Below are 23,465 nucleotides of genomic sequence, written 5' to 3' on the forward strand. Positions count from 1 at the left end.
GCAAACTGAGAAAATTTCATTTCTGCTCATATGCTACATTGCCTTACATTCCTCCAACCAGCACATAGCAAAACAAACATAATATCCAGTGCCTTAGCTACAATGTACAGTGTATGTATAGCCTATAAAATCAAACTAATAAAAATTCTGCACATAGGCTCTATGTGCAGAATTTTTATTAGTTTGATTTTAATGAAATTTTAGGAGAATCAACAAACCTTTCTAAAAGGCCTAAATATAAAATTTAATCAAAATCCATTCACTGGGAATCAAATTATAACATGAGGGGGAAAAAAATAATAAAATAAAATAATAATACTTGCTGGATTTTTATCAGTCAGATTGTAATGAAATTTGGATTGGCCCAAATACAAAATTTCATGAATATCTGTCCACTGGGAGTCGAGTTGTTACATGGTGAAGACAATAGGCCCATCATGCATATATGCTAATGCACCTAATAGCTGACAGCTCTGAAGTAGAGTCCTGTATCGGTCAGATACCCACTAGTTACCCACAACAATGCAGGTCTGCGAGTTGGGCCTAATTAATTTTGCAGTTTGAGAGTCGAATGTGGGTCCAGTTACTGATATATTTATACATTGTATACATTAGCCTAAAAGGGACGGTTAGTTTTCTAGATTTAAAATTATTATTTCTAACCTCTCTCTCAATATCACGGTGTCAGAATAGCTGACCTTTTTTGATTTCCAAGTTATCTCTTAATATGATGTTACTGGATGAACAAGTTAGCACAAAGCATCATGATCATCATTAATTGGTGATTTACTACGAACTAAAATGATGCTTTGCACTAACTTCTTCATCTAGTAAATTTTCTGTTGTCTGAGGCTTTCGCCCTAAACCCCTTTTTAGTTTTATGATGTTAAGGTATACTAGTATATAAGGCCATAAAAAGCCAGTGCTGCAGAATTAAAAACTGTACTAAAAATAAAATCTTTCAGTACAAAACTGAAAAAAAGAACATTATTAAAACTGTCCTAAAAATTGCAGCTTAAAAGAGATCTAACTTCTTAGGATTGCATTCATCACAGGAAATTCAAAATTATTGTATAATTTAGGTAGCCCATACATACAGAATCATCTGCATTTTTCAATTTTTTTTACTGTTTATTAAAATTGTTTTTAAAAAGCATATATTCATGTCCAGAATCCCTTTGAAGTAATGAATTTATAAATATAGATATAAAAGATTTGATTTGAATTTTTATAGCACATGGGCAACTCCGAAGCTCCAAATATAGAGAAAATACACTGCTCAAAAAAATTAACAGAACATGTAGAAAATGCGATGTAGTTCTTCCAGCTTGTGCTGAAGCAGGATAATATTTGGTGTAATGGTGTACCATAGAATAAGGATAAAATAAGGAGACATCAAGAAACTTCGGACAGGAATAAAGGACATTTATACGGGTTGTACAAGAATTACCAAAAAGGTCACATTACAGAAGTCAATACAAGATGCTTGAAAATATGGTCCCATGAGATCAGTACATCATATGATCCCCTCCAACAGCTAAACAGGCCTAACAACAATGAACCATGCTCAATAAAAGGGTGTCTATAAGATTCAAATCCCATTCTTCCACCAGCACAGATCTTAGCTCACCAAGTGACTGAGGAGTTGGCTGTTGGCATGCAATGCGATGCCCGGGAGCATCCCACACATGTTCGATCAGATTTAAGTCTGGTGATTGTGCTGGCCATGACAGTTGCTGGATATTTAAGGATTCAAAATATTTCTCCACCACTTCAGCTCTGTGTGCAGTTGCGTTGTCATGCATGAAAATAAAATCTGGGCCAACCACACCCCTAAAAAGTCACACATAGGTTTCAAAGATTGAAACCTATGTGTGACTAATTCTTGGTACCCTGCGCATTTACAGTATGCCTATCAAAAACATGAAGAGGGGTCTGGCCATTGATCATTATTCTGCCCCACACGAGATCACGCCTCCATCATAAGTATCCCTTTCTCTGATGTTGGAAGGATGACACCACATCCCTCATTGTCACCAGATGAAATAATGTCTAGAATCTGTAGGCTAAAATGGGACTCATAAGACAACAGAAATGTATCTCATTTATCAAGGCTCCAAGTCACTTATCCATGGCACCAGTTTCGACGCGCTCTGCGGTGATATGAGGTTAGTGGGATACAAGCCACTGGAGTCCTTGCATAGAGTCTACTTGAATTGAGCCTTCTTAACACAATCCGGTTGGAAACATTTTCTCTATGGCCACAGCAACCTCAAGAGACAGTTGATAACAGGACATCACAGGGTTCCGTCATGCTGTTAGAGCCAGATAGAGGTCTGTTCTGGTTGACATAGCCCTAAGGAAACCTTGGCTAGCTCCTCTTGTAATGGTTCCTGTCTCCTTCCATAGTGCCGAGACGACACTGCATGACACATTCAACCCCAGGGGCTCAAATCTAGTGAATATGGGCTTGGCACACCCAGGGTCCTGAGATGGATATCATCATTCTTCTCTTTCTTGGTGATTCCTTTCTACTCTCTCTCTCTCTCTCTCTCTCTCTCGGGATATTAAAGAATTTTTTTTTTTTTTTGGCTGGTGCAGCATAAGCCTCAGGCTTCCTTGCACCATATAGCTAATAATAATAATAATAACACACTAACGTGCAACCTCCATCTGCGAATGCCTGGCTTCAAGTCATCCAACAGCCTGCCATTTCAAAGAATCATCCAAACAACGACTTGCCATCCTGAGTCTGGAGATGTAGCTGTCCCACTGAGCAAGCCAAAAAAATGGGAATGAAGTGATGTGGATGCAACCAGGTTTTCATAGGCATGAATATTTTGTTCTGTTAATTTTGTCAAGCAGTGTAGTAGAGTATATATGAGTGTATTTATAATCGTAATTAAGAAAAAAAATGAGTTTTTAGAGTTTGAAATCCAGTCTGAAAATTGAGGGGAGAATTCGGGTAGACATAGCTCTCAATTGTAACAGCATTATAGTTTTGGCCAATTAAGTGCATAAATTAAACTGTGTCATCCAGGCAGATATAGCAGGTAACATTTTAGAATATACAGTTTTATCCTGTCTTTCTCAACTACATTTCTCCCCCTCTGTTGCAGAGAAATTTAATTCTTTCCAATCCTACCAACAAATAAGGTGAAATAAAATTTGCCGCCCTAAATGTTGAATACTAATAAAAGTTAACCAATCAGAAGGCACTATCAAAAAAATTTTTGCTGCACTCTTAAACTGTTGCCCATAGGTGACGCCTACCTCGACTACCCACTTGCAGCAGTCATGCCTGCCAACAGTGCAGCTAGTGAAAGAGTTTTCTGTATTTGCATTTTTAATCCAAGTAAGTAGAATATAGCTGAACTGTTAGTGTCCTTTTCCCACACAACCACTCACCAAAAAATTTGTAAAATTAATTATACAGGAAACTCTATAAAATCTGGCCTTTTAGAATACAGAATATTTTAAAATCTGGCACACTTTACAAAAAAATAATAATAATAATAAAATAAATTACTATCTGGGATTATTAAGAAAGTACCTCGACACACATATCAACTATCCCATTTGTCTTTCGGAATCCATACAAAAAAAAAAAAAAAAAAAAATTATATTTCTTTCTTTATAAACTGTTTGCAGGATTCTCCTTTAATCTGTTTTCATAGAATTTAAATTGCACACATAGCAGAATTCTCATAGCAGAATAAACTTGCCATGGTATTGCATTACTTTCAAACAGATGGTGTCCCGATAGCTTAGCTGGCCATTTATTTAAAATGAAGACTGCTATGATAGCCTGTTTCAGACTAAATACAGTTGAAGCTCTATATAATGACTCCCAGGGGAATGAAAAAACGATCATTATATTGGAAGGGTGTTATATCGATTTTTCATAAAATAGCATTACATTAAATGAGAAATTGGCCAGGGCCAACCACATAGGACATTATAACAAAGAGGGTTACTATAAAGAGCTTCAACTGTAATTCCTCATCAAAAGGCAGGTGCCTCTAGTAAAACACAGGCAAAACAGTTGGTTGTTTGACATGAGCTGTCATACAGTATGCAAAACCAGTTTTCAAAGTTGTAATACAGCTGAAACTTTTGAAAGCATCTGGTGAGTATGGGCTTGGCACACCCAGGGTCCTGAGTTGGATATCATCCTTCTCTTTCTTGGTGATTCCTTTCATATCTCTCTCTCTCTCTCTCTCTCTCTCTCAGAGTAACTTGGGAATTTTTTTTTGACTGGTGCAGCACAAGCCTCAGGCTTCCTTTTACAATATGGCCAATAATAACAATAATAATATCAGGGCAACTAATTACAAAGGCAATGTTTGTTCTACCGTAGCAATTAAGACTTCAGGATTTAAACCACATTATCCATGCAGTTTAAATCCTGCTCACAAAAACACACAAAGAGAAAAATATCATAAATGTTTATAAATTTAATAATCTTGGTTAGTTTATGCTTAATATTTTCTGAAATGTGCTCCCCTAACACTGCTCAACCACTAGGTAACCTCAAAAATAAAAAATATATTTTTGTATTTTTAAGGTCTACCTAATGGTTGTTAATGGCAGTTAACCTTTGTTAATGGGCAACGGGTAACCGTTGTTAATGGCAGTGTTAGAGGACAAAAATAAAAAATCTTTTTTTAATTAAAATTCCAATTAAAAAAATATTTTTTAAAATAAATTTTGTTAAAATAATTATTTTAATAAAATTATATTTTTCAATGTTAATAAAATAGAATGATTTTCATTTAAAACTATTACATTATTTCTAAAGCGCAGAAAATTTAGCACAAATTTTCTTAAATACGACATGCAATTTAATTAATTTATTTTTTCTGGGTTGTGGGTCGGGTTGAGGGTACAAACAATGCAGGCGGATTCGGGTCCAAATACAGTACAGCAGTTGCGGGGCTAATAAGTGGAACAGCGCAGGACTCCAATCTGAAGTATCTTATTATAGCTACTCTGTTCGTTCTGGCATAAACAAATACTCCTCGTGGAGTAAAACTGCCCTCGTGGTAGCGCAGCTGGTATAATCACTGTCCACCGCAGGTTAGGTGAAAAAAGACCTGACTTCGAATCCCTTCAATAACGCAAATAATTTTTATGGGTATTTTTCACATTTAACTTTGTCAACTCAGTTAAAGCTGAGTAATAAACTATCTTTATTGCTGCTAAGTACAGTACTAAGAACAACAATACGGTACTCATCACAGCGACGTGAGTTTAGTTCGGTTAGTCCACAGAGAAGTAATATATTACTACTCTGTGGGTTAGTCTATCTCAGGCAAGGGTAGCATGGGTTGTTGTTTTTTTTTTCCCCTTCCGGAAAACTTGGATTTTTCGCCCAAAAAGCACACCAAGTTTAACCTCCCTTATCTGATTCATCCCCTTCCTTCTAAAGTTTATAGATATATAAGTAAAGAAATCCTTGCTAATAAAGCTTGCTTTCCACTAATTAAATTCGAGACGGGCATTACGTAGTATACTTCTAAATCAGAAAGATTTTTATTAAAGCCACTTTTCCATGTGAAGTATTTTAATTAATTTATGGCATGCAAAATAACCCCGGGGGCTCACATCTAGTGAGTATGGGCTTGGTACACCCAAGGTCCTGAGCTGGATATCACCATTCTTCCCTTTCTTGGTGATTCCCTTCTACTTTTGACACACTCTCTCTCTCAGGGTAACTCGAAATTTTTTTTTTTTTTTTTTTTACTGGTGCAGCATAAGCCTCGGGCTTCCTAGCACCATATGGCTATTAATAATAATAAAAGACATTTGGTACTATTACTCCTCAAACAATCCCAATAGCTAAATAAAACTGCATTGTTATTTGGCTTTTTTTTATTTGTTTTGTATCATTTATTTTATTTTTATTTGGCCAATTTAGTTATTGGGATTGTTTGAAGTGATAATAATAATAAGTGTGATTATACCAAATATCCTTTACATACCAATAAACAAATTAAAATACTTCTAGTTTTATTTCCTACTTTCCGCATAATGGATAGCAGATCGATATACACCGTGGTACCCTTCGGGTCACCCCAAATATACTGTAAATTTCCGAGGACTATAAGACATTATTTTTAAATGAGCAGCACTTATTAGAGACCTCCATTTTAATACTGAACATCAAAATAAAAATATTTCGTATTTCGCATCATACGCTAAAATCCTTCCCCATGTACAGCTATATATTCATTTCAACTACGCACACACACAGAAAGGACAAAAAAAAAAAAAAAAAAAGTGTTCACTGATACTGGGCTCAGATGTGTCCTAAAATTCTCCCTCGTAATTTTGATTTCCATACATTCTTCTTTAAATTCTCTTTGATAACCGTTGTTCAATTTTTGCATTTCGACAGCTGACCAATACAAGAAAATTACTGTATAAGAAGAACGTGAATAGAATATAAGAAAGCATTACTTAATTTTATTGTTAATGGTTGAAGTTGTAATAGCACCCGCCTACTGTTCAACATTAATTACCGTCATTTTTTTTTTTTTTTAATTTGTCACGAAGAGCGTTTCTGAGAAGGCATGTGAGAAAGAACCTCAGTTCTAGCGCCCTAAAGCCATTAAGAAGAAGTTTATGCAAGGAAGAGAATTAGGCTTCATAACCTGAAGAGGCCACACAGATGTAGCTGTGTCTCCTCACATGTGATTGATGGCTCTAGTAGCGACAAGGTTATTCATGTCAACAGCATGTAGCATTTTCCCAGGAAGTGAAAAGTAAGGAGTAATAATGAAAGGAAGACAAACGAAACACGACCTCTTGTTTCTGTAACCTACTCACCCCGACGCTGACGCAACGTGCACAGTTATGGGAAGAGCACATCATCGCTGATCATTCTATTCCATTAACAGATGTTTGACAACGTACTGTTAGCCGCACCCTTATATTATTGACGTAATATGTAAACAAATTTCGAATTTACAACAAAACTGCTGATGCACAAATACTTGTGTAAATTAATACAAAGTCAGAAAAGCATGCTCGCTTACTGCAGACGTGTATATTCTCTTTGGTAACAGGAAAAAATATCCCATTTTCTTGTTGTTATTATTATTATTATAGACCCCCAGGGGCTCACATCTAGTGAGTATGGGCTTGGCACACCCAGGGTCCTGAGCTGGATATCATCATTCTTCTCTTTCTTGGTGATTCCCATCAACTTCTGACTCTCTTAGGGTAACTCGGAAAATTTTTTTTGGCTATTTCAACATAAGCCTCAGGCTTCCTTGCACTATGTGGCTAGCAATAATAATAATAATACTTAAGATTATTTAAGTATTATTATTAAAATTTCATACGTACATTAAGATTATTATAATACTTAAGAGTTTGATTATAATTTGTATGTTTTTTTGCAACTTTTAATCTGTGATTTTGATGTTATTATTAGCCATATGGTGCAAGGAAGCCTGAAGCTTATGCTGCACCAGCCAAAAAAAATTCCCGAGTTACCTGAGAGAGAGAGAGAGAGAGAGAGAGAGAGAGAGAGAGAGAGAGAGAGAGAGAGAGAGAGAGAGAGAGAGAGAGTCAGAAGTAAAAAGGAATCACCAAGAAAGAGAAGAATGATAATATCCAGCTCAGGACCCTGGGTGTGCCAAGCCCATAATCACCAAATGTGAGACCCTGAAATAACTGTGATTATTGTCAGTAATGCGGTGTTTGTGAACTGATTGTATACTGTTATCATTTAAGCGTTAAAAAATAAATATTTTCTGGTTTCCTATTTTCTTATTACGGTGAAAATGTCATATGAATATTATATGATATAACATTCGAGTTCTGTGATTGGGTTTTTTCCCTGACTGTTTTGTGCCGTCGAGGAGGGGATGCTTAACTTAGGTAGGGTGTTCCCCCCCCCCACACACAACCCGCTGTTTTTGAATCAGAAAATAAGTTCGCTATCTAAAAACAGCGGCAAGTGGGGAGATAAACACCGTAGGCCAGTGGTTCCCAAACTGTGCGTCGCGATGCCCCAGGCCGCCACGGGATATTTAAAAATTTCGAGGGGAAACAGCGATACTCGACATCTGTCGGATACCGCGCGAATTACTAGCTCAAGGCAAGGTAGTTCACAGTTTCAACATTACTTATTAAGTTGTTTTGATCTAACTACTAAATTTTTATTATTTTTTTTTATTAATAACAAGATACACAACAGGTAACCATTAACAGTGTATCTGAGATCAGAACAATGAACGCAATAACAATAATAAGAGATGCAACAGAAAGATAAACATTGATATAGATTCAAACATTAAAATCATATGTACAGAGGAGGTTGCATTTAGTTAAGTTACCAGTAAAACAAGTAATAATTAATTAGTTAGAGAATAGAAAAATAATAAAACAAATAATAATAATAAACTACAATAATTAGATCAGAGCTAGTCACTTTGCAGTTTTAGAGAAGAGGCAAACTTGTGGATAGGAGTTGTCAAAAAGTCAATGAGTGATAAACGGAACTCTTTGGTATTTTTCTTGGCCTAGGGACGCCGTGAAAAAATTACTGAGACAGTAATGGCGCCGTGAACCGAGAAAGTTTGGGTACCTCTGCCCCTAGGCATATCAACCTAGGTGGACAGTGGGCGGGGAAAGCAGTGAGTGGCACCTGCTTTCCCTGCCCACTGCTTTGTTCCTGTCCGTTAGTCGGAATTTGGACTTAAACCCAAGATCTGGAGTTTTACCAAATAATCTTAAGTATTATGAAAATAACAAGAAAATGGGATTTTTTTTTCGGAGATTTTTTTTCCGGGATTCATATTCTTTAGATAAAATTAATAATTTTTTGTTTATTCTCTGGAACGACCACATAAGTTCAGAGGACCTCTGTAAATAGAGAGAGAGAGAGAGAGAGAGAGAAAGAGAATGAAGATCACTCAAAGCATGTGCTTGTTCCAATCTCTTCTATTAAATTTAAAAGAACTATTTACCATGATGCACAGCGCCAATCCGTAACGAGTTTACGTTATATAAACCACAGAGTAGTACTGTGATATAAACAGCTGCGCAGTGGTCAAACGCAAGGGTAGACGCGTTTGGGTTTACCATAGTTTTAGCCCACGTGGATGCGAAATACGGTGATGTTCTTGTATTCTTTCTATTCTAAACTCTTCTGGCCCTTTTTGGCTGCCCCTGAGTATAAATAAAATTTATTTTATTTTTAAACAGGTTACAAATGATTTTTAATAATGAGCATACTTCAAGGCAGCGTTTCCCAAACTTTTTTAGTCATGGAAAACTTTTCATATCACAATATACAAAGTATTTACGGAACACTTACAAAACACAAGTTTAGCGCCAGCCAAAGAACTGTTTGCTAATATTTTATTACATACAACGCACTATGCATCAAGAGCATCTTTATTTCCAACACATGTGCAAAGCTGAAATTCAAATAACTGTCATTATACTTTCGTTTTGGTCTTTTATTAGTTGGTTCCTGTTTTTTCACTTCCGATTTTTGGGGAACAAAACACTGCGATTGTTCATCCTCACCTTCGAAGTGTGATAATATTGTGTTCGTTTTCATCGAACACTAATCCATGGTCATTTATTTTAATAATAATATTTCGAAATACTGATAATTATCAAAAAACAAAAAAATTATACAAGGAAATGAGTTAAGTTATGGATATCGGTTCGCTTCCCCCTCTCCTTCAACCCATGTACTTCAGGCTAAATCGCATACGAATGGCATATTAGATCACTACATTGCTACCAAATACGGAGGATGCGGAAAGGTCAAGGAATGACCACCGCATATCCCCGGAGCAATACTTTTTCGTAGATGTCATTACCTCTACGCATACTTCTCTATAAAGCCCGCCAAAATAAAGTGTTTGCGGTCTTTGATTATTAGTCTATGCCGGTATGTTAATAACCGAAAAAAAAAAATAATGTTATAAATTATAATAATACAAAAGTGGTGTACGCTACAAATATGCACAATTTATTTATTTTTATTTTTTAATTATTAATTACGATTTTTCACGGAACACTTGTTCACATCTCACTAGTGTTCCGCGGAACAGTTTGGGAAACGCTGAATTAGACACTGAACACAACTAGTATTAATAATTTCATTACTATTTCCTGATTACTTCTTACAAGCAACCGCGTGAAGTATTCCTCTTACTTGCTTATGGCAAAGTTCGATATTGAATGGCTTTGCAGAAAAATGGAATATATTTCAAAAAATATACGCACGAAGAATAATTAATACAAATACGGTATATAATATTATAAACTCAAAAGCATTTTATGTCCGACATCGGCCTCGGCCCTCTAAGAACGATGTAGGACATTCAGCTAAAAAATTAGAGAGGGGATTAGTAACTCTATATACATACCCACAGAGTAGTATTGCTTATGGCAACGTTCAATACTCAATGGCTTGGCGGAAAAGTGGAATATATTTCAAAAAATATACGCACGGAGAATAATTAATGCAAATAAATACAAATATATAATATTATAAATGCACGATAAATAAATAGAGCATTTTGTTATACGCTGTGTAGATACCTAAGCCATTGTGGTATGACGACTTGGAACATGAACAACGTCGAAAATAAATAAATTACAGTAACTACTGTTTCTACCGACTTTGTTTCACTTTCTGATTATGCAACATAAGTTTTTCAAAAGTAGCGTTTTTTGAAAAATTGCCATTTTTTTGTAAATGACAAAACAATGGCCTATAACAGGGGTGGCCAACAAGTCGATCGCGGCTTTAATTTCGAACGATCACGACGAATTTTAAATACATGTACAGAAAAAAGAACCCCAGAGGCTGACATCTAGTGAGTATGGGCTTGGCACACCCAGGATCCTGAGCTGGATATCATCATTCTTCTCTTTCTTGGTGATTCCCTTCTACTTTTGACTCTTGTTTTTTCTCTCAGGATAATTCAGAAAGTTTTTTTTTTTTTTTGCCTGTTGCAGCAGAAGCCTCAGGCTTCCTTGCACCATATGGCTAATAATAATGATAACAAATACATTATTTAAAATCTAAATGTTTTATTATTATTAAGCGCCCCACTGCATACGATTATTACAAATCCGTTGAACCACGTGACTACTCTTGTCGCGCAGCCGCTAGGCTTGTCTGGTGAAAATTCACGCAGTTCGTTGTGTGTGTGTATGTATCGAATTCTTATTTAGCTTACTTAATATTAATAACTGGACAGTACTTATACATTAATTTGATTTGATTTTAAATGAATACTACGAAAAAGAGTAAAACATTTTCATCAAGAGTGGGAACTAGAATACTTTTTTGTAATGATAAAAGAAAAATGTTGTTTGATTTGCAATGCTTCCGTGGCTATACCCAAAAAAAGGAAATTTAGAAAGGCACTTCAACGCACTCCATGGTAAATGCCAATCGGATTTTCTGCTAATAGTGACCTTAGAAAAAATAAATTAAAAGAACTTAAATCCAGATTATTCGCACAACAAAATTTCTTCGTGACACCTAATTTACAATCTAAAGTTACTGAACTGTAGCATCATTTAAAGTGAGTCATCTTCTTGCAAAAAAATGCAAACCATTTTCTGATGGTCAATTCATCAAAGACGCATTTTCAGAAATAACAGATTCTCTTTTTTAAAATTTTAAGAACAAAAATGAAATTAAAAGTGCTCTTCAAGATATGCAATTATCTCGAAATACTGTGACGCGACGCCTTGAAAAATGAATGAATATGTGAGTGAATAATTGCGTGCTCATATTGCTAATGGTGTGTCCTTTTCTTTACAATTGATGAATCTACAGATGAATATACAGCTCAATTGCTCGTTTTTATTCGTATGGATTTCGTTAAAAGAAAGAACTAGAGGTCTTGATATATTTAACGTATTCAAAAATTTTATTTAAAAAAATTAAATTACCACTATTTAAGCAGTATCAATAACAACAGATGGAGTTAAAACAATGACGAGTCATCTTAACGGATTCCATCGCATTGTGCCAAAAGGATGATGAATTCCTAGATATTTTGAGTTACCACTGTATCATTCACCAACAAGTGTTAGCCAGCAAAAGATTAAATACTAAAAGTGTTATGGACACAGCTTTCAAAATCGCGAATTCCATCAGAGGACAATCTCTTCAAAGGAGACTTTTCAAAATGCAACTCAATGAAAATGAACCAGATCTGATATTACACACAGATGTGAGGTGGCTGAGTCGGAGTAAGTTTCTACAGAGATTTCGAAATTTGCTGAATGAAATTTAAAAATTTGTTGATCAAAGGGGAGATGATTATCAGCAGCTGCAAGATAGGGAGTGGTTGTGTAATCTGGCTTTTTTTTTTGGCAGATTTTACCAGTAAATTAAGTAATCTGAATTTGGAATTACGAGGAAAAAATAAAAATGTGGGTGACAGGATTAATAGTATTTGTGCATATAAATATCAATTTTTAGCAATGGCTAAGGATCTAAAGAAAAAGAATTCGATCATTTTGCAAATATGCAAGGTCATTTGCAAAAATATCCTGTTTTTGAATTTAATAGTGAGAAATATGTTTCTGAAATTGAGAAAGTTGTGGATGATTTTAAAACCAGATTCGGTGATTTTAAAACAATTGAAGACATTGTTCAATATATTTCTTATCCATTTAATGTCGACTTAGATACGAAACAAATTGCAAAAAAATCGTTGAGATTTTTCATACGGAGAAAATATTACTTGAAAATGAAATTATTACATTGCGAAACGATATCTTCCTAAAAGCCAGATCATCGGAAGAAGACATTTGGAAATATGTTTGCCGAGAGAAGTACCGAAATGTAAAAAAATGCAGTGAACTTTTAAATTGCTGTTTTGGTTCCACATATCTATGTGAATCGGCCTTTTAGTACTGTATTTGAAAAAAACAAAGACGAAGAATCGCTCTACTCTAACGGACTTGCATACAGATTCTTTACGGTTGGCCTTATCACAGTATATCATGATTTTGAAAGCTTGGCAGATAACATGAAGACACAAACTTCACATAAATTAAAAATTGAAATACTGTACGCATGAATTTAAAATAAGAATTCTGAATTATATTAAATTTTAACATTTATAAACAACATTTTTCAATATGTGTTGATTAACTTTTTTAACCATGTGCAATGAAATTCTTGAGATGGTAGATGGCGGCACATTTTGAAGAAAAAAAAGTAGATCGTATCACAAATTAAGTTGGCCACCCTGGCCTATTCAGGCGCAATCTTCAAACTTTCAAAAAATAAAAATTAAAAATGTGATCAAAGCTATAGCGTTTATACTTTCCGAATTAGAAAACTTTGAAAATCAGACTTCAAAAATGAAAAAGAAACCATTTTTAAAACGGTTTCTTTTTCATTTTTGAAGTCTTTCACACATTTGAAAATTAATTTCAAAATTCACAAAATTTATAAATTTAAACAAACTTACTACAAAATTCAGGTGAGATGCAATTTAACCGACAGTTTTATGTGCGTGCGCTGTGGAGATACGGATGAAGTTTAATCGGATGATGGAACAGGGTATGGATTGATAAACTCGGTATGGTTTTAGAAAGAAAAGGCACTTAGATAGTTTAGCGAATCAGCAGAATTAAGGCTCTAGAGATGAAGCTCTCCTTAAGAGGCTTTGAAACAGTCCTTCTATAAGTCGAAATGCACCGCTCGTTATGTTCTTAAAACATTAAACAGGAAACTATTTTGACTTTTTTGGCCCTTTATGGTTTACAGATGAGAATGGAATATCTTTAAAATCAGCGAAGAACAGCACCAAGAAGTAATTAGAAAGTTTTATACCACATTACGACAGCATGTTGTTGTTATTTGGATTTTTTGGAGCATCGGCGACGAAGGCCATGTTGCTACGTATATGTTTGTAATTTGCGTATGTTCTTAGGTCGATTTTCTGTTTGCTGGACGAAAAACCCGAGTTTCCGGGAGAAAAAAAACCATGCTACCCTCGCCTGAAACCAACTAACTCAGTCACATTGTGAAAAAGACCCTTAAAAAATCTTCCTGTCATCAACGGGATTCGAACTCAGAGGGAGGACGGAAATCCTGCCACGCACATTAGCGAGATAACACGAGGGCCGACAGCATGGGGGCATCGACTTTAATGCACAGTGCATGTGCGACAAGGAGGTATAAACGTACAAATAAAATGTTTTTGTGTGTGTGTTTTTTTTTGCTTACAAATGCAATTATTATTATTATTTATTTATTTTATTTTTTTTTTTTTTTTGTATCTTAAATTAATTCAGAAAGACAGCGAAGTCTAAATTGTTAATAATTTTTAACGATGTTGAATTATAAATAGGGAAATAATAAATTTGGTAAATTTAAATAACAGTTAAATAGAGATAACAATTGGTCCTTGAGGCTATCACAGACATTCTCTCAGATGCGTTCAAGCTGGACTTGCTACCTGGGAGTCTAAAACACTGATAGAACTGATATTTAGGTGACACTCAAGTCAAGTGGACCGAATTTCGGACTTTAGTAATCCTGGGTATAACCGACATATGCAAGTCACGAAATACGGCACCTAGTATACTGGAGGTGACCAACCAGGTGAAATCAACGTAAACAGGGGTAGATGTGTGGTGTCCACAACACACGCGAGAAATGCCACCCTTCGTGTTACCAGGAAATGCTAGGTGATAGATGATTCTCATCAACAGGTGGAATGTCGCCGCTTTGCTTATCGGACCAACACTCGATCTTTTTCTCACAAACAATCCTTCCAAGTACATAGTCGAGGTAAGTGGCACCTCAAATCACAACTTCATGATAGTCTCTTCTCCAATGGAGCATTTCTCCCGTGTTCATTCTTGACCTTATGTTATTTGGCATTATAAAAATGCAAAAATGTGATGATATGCGAGATTTCTATCCTTCATTTCCTTAGTTGGATTACTGTTTTAAATCTTCTGATGTCAATGTTTCCTCAGATTGTGTCAGTAAAATTATTCTCGTAGGGATGAAATCCTTTATTCTACACTCCACTTTAAAATCTTGTCCTTTATCTAAACCTTGGGTTTCCAATAAATGTGCTAAGACTGTTCAAGATAAGAATATCGCATATCGCAATCGGTTTGCATCCAAATCTCCGAGTTCATTTTTTGCCTACACGAAAGCTCATAATTTTTGTAAAGTAGTTATTAATCAGTCCAAACTAGATTTTGAACAGGCTAAGTGTAGATAACTTTCTACACTTATCCAGATAGGCAAAAGAGGAATTTTTTGGAACACAAATTAGGCAAATAATGAACCATCATGGTTTCAATGAAGTACCGCAAGGAAATTAGAATATAGGGGCAGTATTTAAAACAGTTGTAAAAATAAATAAATAAACTGCGAACTATAAGCAGTTAGTTAATTTTAAAACAATTGTACTGTTACAAAGAAACTTTACTTAAACAGTAAAGAGTATAACAACCGAATATTATTTTTTGTTATCGAACTACTATACATGTATAGCGTTTTGAAAGCATACGTTTCCGCTTTAAGAGTAAAGTTTTGTTATGGAAAATTGTTGAAAACAGAAAAGGGAAGCTTACTTTTCGTCACAAGTTTCATTTAGTCATCAAAATTATCCGTGTAAGTTTGGAAAAGACAGAGGCTGCATTTGCTCGTGACATGCATAAAAATTACAAGAGCTTTTCACACTAAGAGCGATCCTTGACAAGCTAGTGTACTCTTGCGCTAGTCAGCACAAAAGTACATTAGCGTGGACCACGGTTCAGGCTGCGTGACTGCTAAAATAAGTAAACGATTGTATTTCAGTGTCGAAATAATTAATTGTAAACGCCTCTGACCAAGTGGTCGTGCTAGAATGTAAACAGAACATTTTTTTTTAATTATTTAAAAACAGACTAATTGCTATCCATAGTCATCAGATTTGTATAAAATGATGTAGAAAATTATCACAATTAAGATTACATTCAACTAATTATTTATTTATTTCTATTTATTATTCTTACTTTTAAAATTTCGATGAATTGATAATCATTCTTTATTCTACTGTCGCAAACTATTGGATCCCTTCCCGCCACCTCCTTACCCCTATTTTAAATCTTGAGGAATTGCTACGAAACTATTTCGACCCGAGATAAGTGCGAGTGAATTTCACGAACTTCTACGTGATGAAAGCTTGCAACAGAATAAAGAAATACAGTCAACGCTTTCAAATAAGCAGGGATTAAGAAGTGTCCGATTTCAAAATTTTACGGATTTTAGAGGTATACTTAGTGGTCGAACAGTTTTATAGAGAGCGTATTTCAATAAATATTAAACAGAAACAATTGAACTTAATTACATATGTAAACATATACTGTATGTTTACATATGTAATTAAGTTCAACAGGGCCGCGCCGTATATATTGGCCGCCCATGTTCAAAGGAAAAATATGCCGCCCCGGAACATTATAATCCCCCCCCTCCCAAATAAATAACATTTTTTGTAATAATATTTTATCGATATTAGAATTTATAAATAATATTTACATTTTTTTTATTTCCTTTTCATGCTACACATATTTGAACATGAAAAGGTAATATAAAATTAAGACAGCTTTATGGAATAAATTTTTATCCAAATTCGATACGTATATTTTAAATAATAATATTATTATTATTATTAGCCATTTGATGCAAGGAAGCCTGAGGCTTATGCTGCACCAACCAAAAAAGTTCCCGAATTACCTTGAGAGAGAGAGAGAGAGAGAGAGAGAGAGAGAGAGAGAGTAGAAGGAGGAATCACCAAGAAAGAAAGAGAAGAATGATGATATCCAGCTCATCACTTAGTTTTGAAAAAAAAAAAAAAAAAATCGTGAAAACAGATTTTAATAATAATTGTTATAAAAATACATAAATATATAATAATAACAACCTTTATTCATAACTAAACATAATTACATGTATAAAGTTTAATTCATGTGTTATTACATATTTAACTTATAAAATAAATCGAACTTTTCAGGCTTTCAGTTCTGAAAATCATTTTATCACGTCGTGCATCTAAACTTTCAGCTAAATCATGTTCTATCGAGACTAGTGCTAAATTATCCAATCTGTCTTGGGACATTGTACTACGAAGATAATTTTTAATTATTTTTAATTTAGAAAATGATCTTTCCCCGGTAGCTACATTCACTGGCAATGTGAGAAGTATTCTTAGAGCAACCACTACGTTTGGAAAAGTGGTGCATAAATTATTTTCAAAAATATACTTCTGTTACTCTCAAATCTGGTTTAAAAATATTTTTAAGTACCTTTAATTCGTCGGTCATGTCAATGGCATCGATATCCTTTTCGTTCTTGATATAGTCTGTTAATTTATTTTGCAAATCTTTACAACATTTTAGAATTTCTTGACCGGTTGCATGCTTTAAATTATGTATGTCATATAAAAATTTGAAATCATCACTTAATAATTCAAACCTGTCTTTAAGAGAATTTATTGTTGTGTCTAGTATTGAAAAATAAAAATTAATTTTAAAATTTAGCTGTGCGTCGTTTATGCCTTCATCTGGATTTTCATAATCAAATGATTCAAATTGAATTTTCTTTTTACGTCGACATATAAGTGAGACATCAGGAAATTTAGTTTCTGTTTCCAATATTTCGGCTAACTGTTTTCATTCATTTAAAAACTCTAAAAATCCACTATTAGATCGTTTACTTTGTAAATAATTAGTTGAATTATTTAATTAATCAAGCGAACCGCTTTCACTACTTTCTGCTACGGTCACTGGACACGTTGAAGACGTTGACGGTTCTTCGAGACTTGAAAGTATTTTAAAATAGCACCTTCTGATTTTTTATTTTCTTCTTTTTTTACGATATTGCGCACCGGAAAATCTTTTTGTTTTTCGGTCAGTCTGGCTGTCTTTAGGCATGGCTGAATTTAAAAAAAATCTTTTTCTATTACTATTATAAATAAATAATATACATACATTTTTCAGTTACGAAAACTCACCTGCTGCATCGTAATTTGACGTCAATATTTAATATAAGTAAATAGATAATTTATAATAAACTTAACGCTGATAATATTTATTAAATTTATTTTTTAATAATATTATTATTATTATTACTAGCCATATAATGCAAGGAAGCCTGAGGCTAATGCTGCACCAGCTAAAAAAAAATTTCCAGGTTACCCTGAGAGAGGGCTAAGTACAAGGGAATCACCAAGAAAAAGAATAATGGTGATATCCAGCTCAAGACCCTGGGTGTGCTAAGCCCATACTCACCAGATGTGAGCTTCTTATGTAATACACATAAGAAGCTCACATCTGGTGAGCTTCTTATGTAATACACTGCACTTTAAAATAAAACTATTAAATGTTAAATTTCAGTTCATTACCTCTGTAAACGATACTCGCTATAACGTAACTGACAAAAATTTTTAGTTGGTAGCGACTAGGTACGAACGAGTAATTCCCCTAAATTTGATCCAATTATCTCAGCGAACGCATCCCTATCGATAAACGAGGTAATATTGTATAATGGGCTCTCAACAACTACTAATATATGAATGAAGAATAAAAAAATTTACACGTTCACTATCTAATCATTTCTAAAAATTGCTTGTTTTGTTAAGTATTGAGCTATTTATTGGATGTCTAAATAAATGAAATTTAAGAAATGCATACATTGATATCCATAGTCGTTCGCTGAGCAGCTTGAGTTAAAAAGAGACAAATACTGGGTCAACAAATAATGACTACATTTGCAGAACTATCAAGAACAATGGAGCTTTGATAAATTTTTGGCTGCCTGTTATTTTTATGTTAGTTTATTATGACAAGAATTTCTTTATTTGTATTTTCTTTATTCAAATTATGCTTAGATTCTACATCATTTCAGCCGCCCTTGGATTTGGTCGCCCGTGTTCGTCGCACACAGGGTTGGCGGTGCCCTGACTGTATAAAGTAATGACTATGCAGGTTCTTTCCTCTATTTTTGCGGCTGTTAGGATTTAAGCAATGGACTTAATTCTCACAGCAGAAAAACTTGCCCTTGTAATGAGTTTCTTTGGTAATGCACTACTTCAACTGACAACTTTTAGCTATGTTATACGACTTTGAAAACTGATGTCGTTAATGCAGGGAAATTCACATAAAAAAATAATTTACAACTGTTATATTTGTATTGTCACTAGAGACTACTTACTGTCTGATGAAGAGGGGAGGTCAGTTATTGTTGAAACAGGCTTTCATGGGAACCTCATATTTTAAATAAATGGCCGATTAACCTCTTGATCGAAGCGATCTATTTCAATGCAATGCAATAAAGGGGCAACTCGTTGTAAAAGCAAGTTTGTTGTAGTGCTAGAATTAAGACCATTGCATTGCCTATGCAGTTTAAATCTTTCTGGCAGAAAAAACAGTTTAAAGGAAAAGATAGTCCTGCAAGCAACTTATATAAAATGTCACCATGTTTTTTTGTATTGATTATTAAAGTGCGAGATTGCTTTCCGGATTTTAAAAATGTTGATTTTTTTTTTTTTTTTTGTAATTTGTGCTGGATTTTAAAAATTCCGGATCGTGAAGTGTTGGATTTTACAGGGTACACTGTAATATTTTAATACTGAAACAATGCAAAACAAACACTTCTAGAACCAGCATCAATTTAGCAAATTTCGGAAACCTGAAATGGAAGGTTAGCAAGTATGTACAAGTCTTGTGTGAAAGACAACCTTAGTTTAAAGATGATGGTAGCTTTGCTGGTGGAAAGCATTTTTAGTGAGGAATCCTGTAATCTCAGATAGAAAAGCACAAAACTTAAATTCAGTGAGGGGGTGGGATCTCAAAAGTTAAATTATTGTGTAAGATTACTTCAAAAAATTGTGAGCTGTAGGATAAACTACGACTACACAATAGGGACGAGAAGGGTTGCTGCTTAAACCTCCACAAGCAACCAGGGGTTCTTGCCAAAAAGAGAGCTCGTAGAGTCCATACTGTAGGACCTCAGCTGGAGTTTATACTGGAGAAAGTGTTGTGACTATTGAGTCCTGTGCAAGTGCTATCGGAGCTGTTGTGCTCCCCATGATTTTGTTTAAGGATCAACGAATGAAGCGTGATATGCAGATACCCTACCCGTCTGGATCGGATTGCAGTATGACTCTGCAGGGTAGTGTGACTACAAAATCCAATTGTTGACTAGCTTCATAATTTTAACAAGGTTGCAAATATTTAGCCGCCGCAGCCGAGTGGTCAGCGGAGACTGCATAAGTACACGTGCCTTGAGTGACAGGGATTCAAGCACCGTAACTGCTAAATACGGTGCTGTTTCTTGTATTCTCGCTCTCTCTCTATCTTGTGAACTTCTCTGACAGTGTGGTCGTTTCGGAGTATAAACAGAAAATTTATTTTTTATTTTATTTTACCTCTTGATCCTAGATGGCGCTACGAATAATGCCGATTTCGAGATTGTTAATACACCCGTCAAATTGACATCACCCTGTTCTGCCTATCCTCGAAAACCCCCATAAACTGCAGCTTTCGGTACTGGCTGTGTTCAGAGTATTCAAATACTACTAGGATGTTGAATACTACTGGAGAAATCATATACAGCGTGCAATTATTAAACAACGTTTTGGGAAGTTGTCACAAGTACGTGACAAATGCATTACTCCAGTAAATATCAAATTTGGATTCTCAGTCACTACAATATTTCCGTTTGATCTTAATGTAATATCAGTTATTGCTAGTGTTTAGCAGTAATTTCTCTGCATATGTAGGAGACTGTAGATAAATCAAAATTTAATAAAAATAATAATAATAATTCGCTAAACCGTCACTGAAAATGGTAAAGAGGAAGTATAGGAATAGGAAAACCAGATCCAGGATTGATAATGATGTAGCATTAGAGAAAATATTCCTTCCCCTCGCCAGACAACTATAGTCAGTCTCTTTCTCTGCTAGACCATCATCGACCTCTGAACTTAATCAGCAACGTTGTATGATATCAAAAGTGGGACTGCAGTTAGTCGTTCTTAGATGGAGATATGTGGTTTTTTTCTCCAACACACACGTAAACTGGCCCAGAATACATAGAATTTAGAGATGCGATATGCTAACGCTTCATGGTCTTGTCCTCCTTAAAACAATCCAACTGTGCCTTAATTTTTCAACTAATTAAATATGAAAATTCATCAAGTGAAACTACATCAAACAAGGTTTATGTGCAATTGCTCCAGCGAATCCATGAACTCTAAAACTGAAAGTATGCCTACTTTTTAAAATAATTTTGGGATCCGACTGGAAAAGCCACCAGAAACAGCTAAGTCACTCTTTTAACTAAGACACACTAAATCGACATTATCCGGTACTACATAGTGGCTATATATGCGATACTCTGTAGCATAATTGTCGTTTGTTCCTTTATTTCACCTAGGAAAGTCCTCGAAAAGCGACTGTCTGTCAGCTGAATGCTCTACTGTACAATATGACACTAGGTGCAACTAAGAAAGTTGTTCTAATCTTAGAAGTCCGGATTTCGATGATGACAGGATCATTGTTTCATATGACAACTCTGATATCTTGGTCATTTTCTTCATATAAGTGTATTATCATAGTTGATTAAAAAAAAAAAAAAGAAAGAAAGATAAAATAAATTAAATGAGTACAAATCAATTTTAATCACTAAAGCTTAGCAAACATAAATATCAATTTCGGGATAAAAAGATTCAAATAGTACAAACTCTACCTTATTCATATTGACGCTTACCTTAATTCTAAATATGAACTCTAGATACTTGTGTAGAGTGATTCGGATTATTTAATAATTTTTGCGTATATTTGGAGGAACTTAAAAAAAAATCAAATTATTATAAGTTGCCCGTAATTGAATACATTAACCCGTATTTATGTCTGTAAATTGCATGTGCTCTATGGTCGATTTGCTTGTTTTGCTGGACGAAAACGGTTTTTCTCCCCAGTTTCGGGGGAGAAAAACCTTGCTATCTACGCCTGAGGCCGACTAACTCAGCCACAGAGTGAAAAAAAAAAAAGAAAAAAACATTAAAGTTCCTCGCGTCATCGACAGGATTCGAACCAGGGCTTTTCCATCCGGTGTGGGGAGGATGGTGACGATACCATTGTGCTACCGCACAGACTATTTGGAGGAACTAGGGAATAAGACTCGCCCCCCACCACAGGAATTTACGGATAAATGTCAAAGGCCAACTGTACTTCTCCCAAATATTAAATGAACCCGCATCCTCTTCCGGAATATTTTAATGAATTATCTGCTAAATCAAATTTTTGCGTACTACTTCTGACTTTCCCGATACTTTGTTACCGAAGTTTTACTTTTCTTGGAAGTCCGTAATTTTGTCTATTTTAGTTTCCTCTTACATTTCTAGGCAGTAACTATAACTGTTCTAGATACTATATTTAGTTGAAATTCTCAGTTAATTTTAAATGTACTTACCCACTGATGGTAGCTGATCGTTGCGTAGGTGCAGCAAAATGACCCATGTGCTGTATGTCACTATGATCGAACAATTCACGAACTGATCTGTTAGCCAGTACAAAACCCTGAAAGACTCCGATAAAGATCACTATTTGCAAATAAAATTCGTCTGCCATGATTTATTTCCAAAAGAAAACCAACACATATATCTGTATTTATTTAAAATATAATCACAGTCTTGATATTTGGTTGTGCTTTTTTCCTATACAGCGAATAAAGCGGGTCCTTTATATTAGTTTACCACTGCTCTAATGAATATACAGCAGCGTCCACATCAGTGGGCCACAGAACTAAACTATAAAAAAATATACAGTAGAGAAACATAGCCTTTCAGCAAGTTGAAACGTAAGATTTTCTTCCCAGTTGTATGTGTTTCTGTGCTGACTTCATCATGCGTTGTGGATTCTCTACGTGCGACCGCGCTAACTACAGACGCACTCAAAACAGACCCTCAAGCAAACACGTGTACACAACCACCCACATGCTCCACCGCCCAGTTCGTACACAACTTCTGTCACTCCGCCACGCCAAATAACGAAGCGTGTCGAGTGTCGTCTGTGTTTTTTGTGGGCTCCTCCTGTCCAAGAAGATAACACTTTGTCGCCATTCAAAGAGAAGATTGATAATTGAAAATGGCAAGAAGAGGAAAAAAAACAAAACAAACTTTTGTCTCTATTTGTTTCCTACTGTCTCTATTTCTCCTTACGGTGTTAATCTAATAAGATGCTTGAATGAGGAAAATACTAATGGATAAACAGGAATACTATATGAATGTAATTTTAGGTAAATATCAGTGGGTCATCTACAGTGGTATGCAAAAGCTAAGGAATAAACGAGTAAATAAACCAAAAATCATTTATTATATGACGACAAAGCCTTAATGAGACATTTCTTTTCATTTGCCTTGATCCTATGGTACATGGGTGCAGCTGCA

The 23,465-nt window shown here is 34.9% G+C and overlaps 1 protein-coding gene across 3 annotated transcripts in view; it reads right to left on the reverse strand.

Moving 5' to 3' along the window:
* The window catches only part of LOC150080668 (fibrillin-2-like), a 1,460,049-nt gene extending 1,437,100 nt beyond the window's left edge, over nt 1-22,949 (reverse strand). For all 3 annotated transcript variants that reach the window (XM_090381969.1, XM_090381968.1, XM_090381967.1), the window contains exon 1: nt 22,490-22,949. In XM_090381969.1, coding sequence (XP_090238095.1) covers nt 22,490-22,647 — 158 coding nt within the window. In that variant the 5' untranslated portion in view covers nt 22,648-22,949. The remainder of the gene's footprint in view (nt 1-22,489) is intronic.
* Between the last annotated feature and the right edge of the window lie 516 nt (nt 22,950-23,465).

This window comes from Mastigoproctus giganteus, chromosome 9, assembly GCF_048544385.1.
Source record: "Mastigoproctus giganteus isolate SK-2022 chromosome 9, ASM4854438v1, whole genome shotgun sequence".
Lineage (NCBI taxonomy): Eukaryota > Metazoa > Arthropoda > Arachnida > Uropygi > Thelyphonidae > Mastigoproctus > Mastigoproctus giganteus.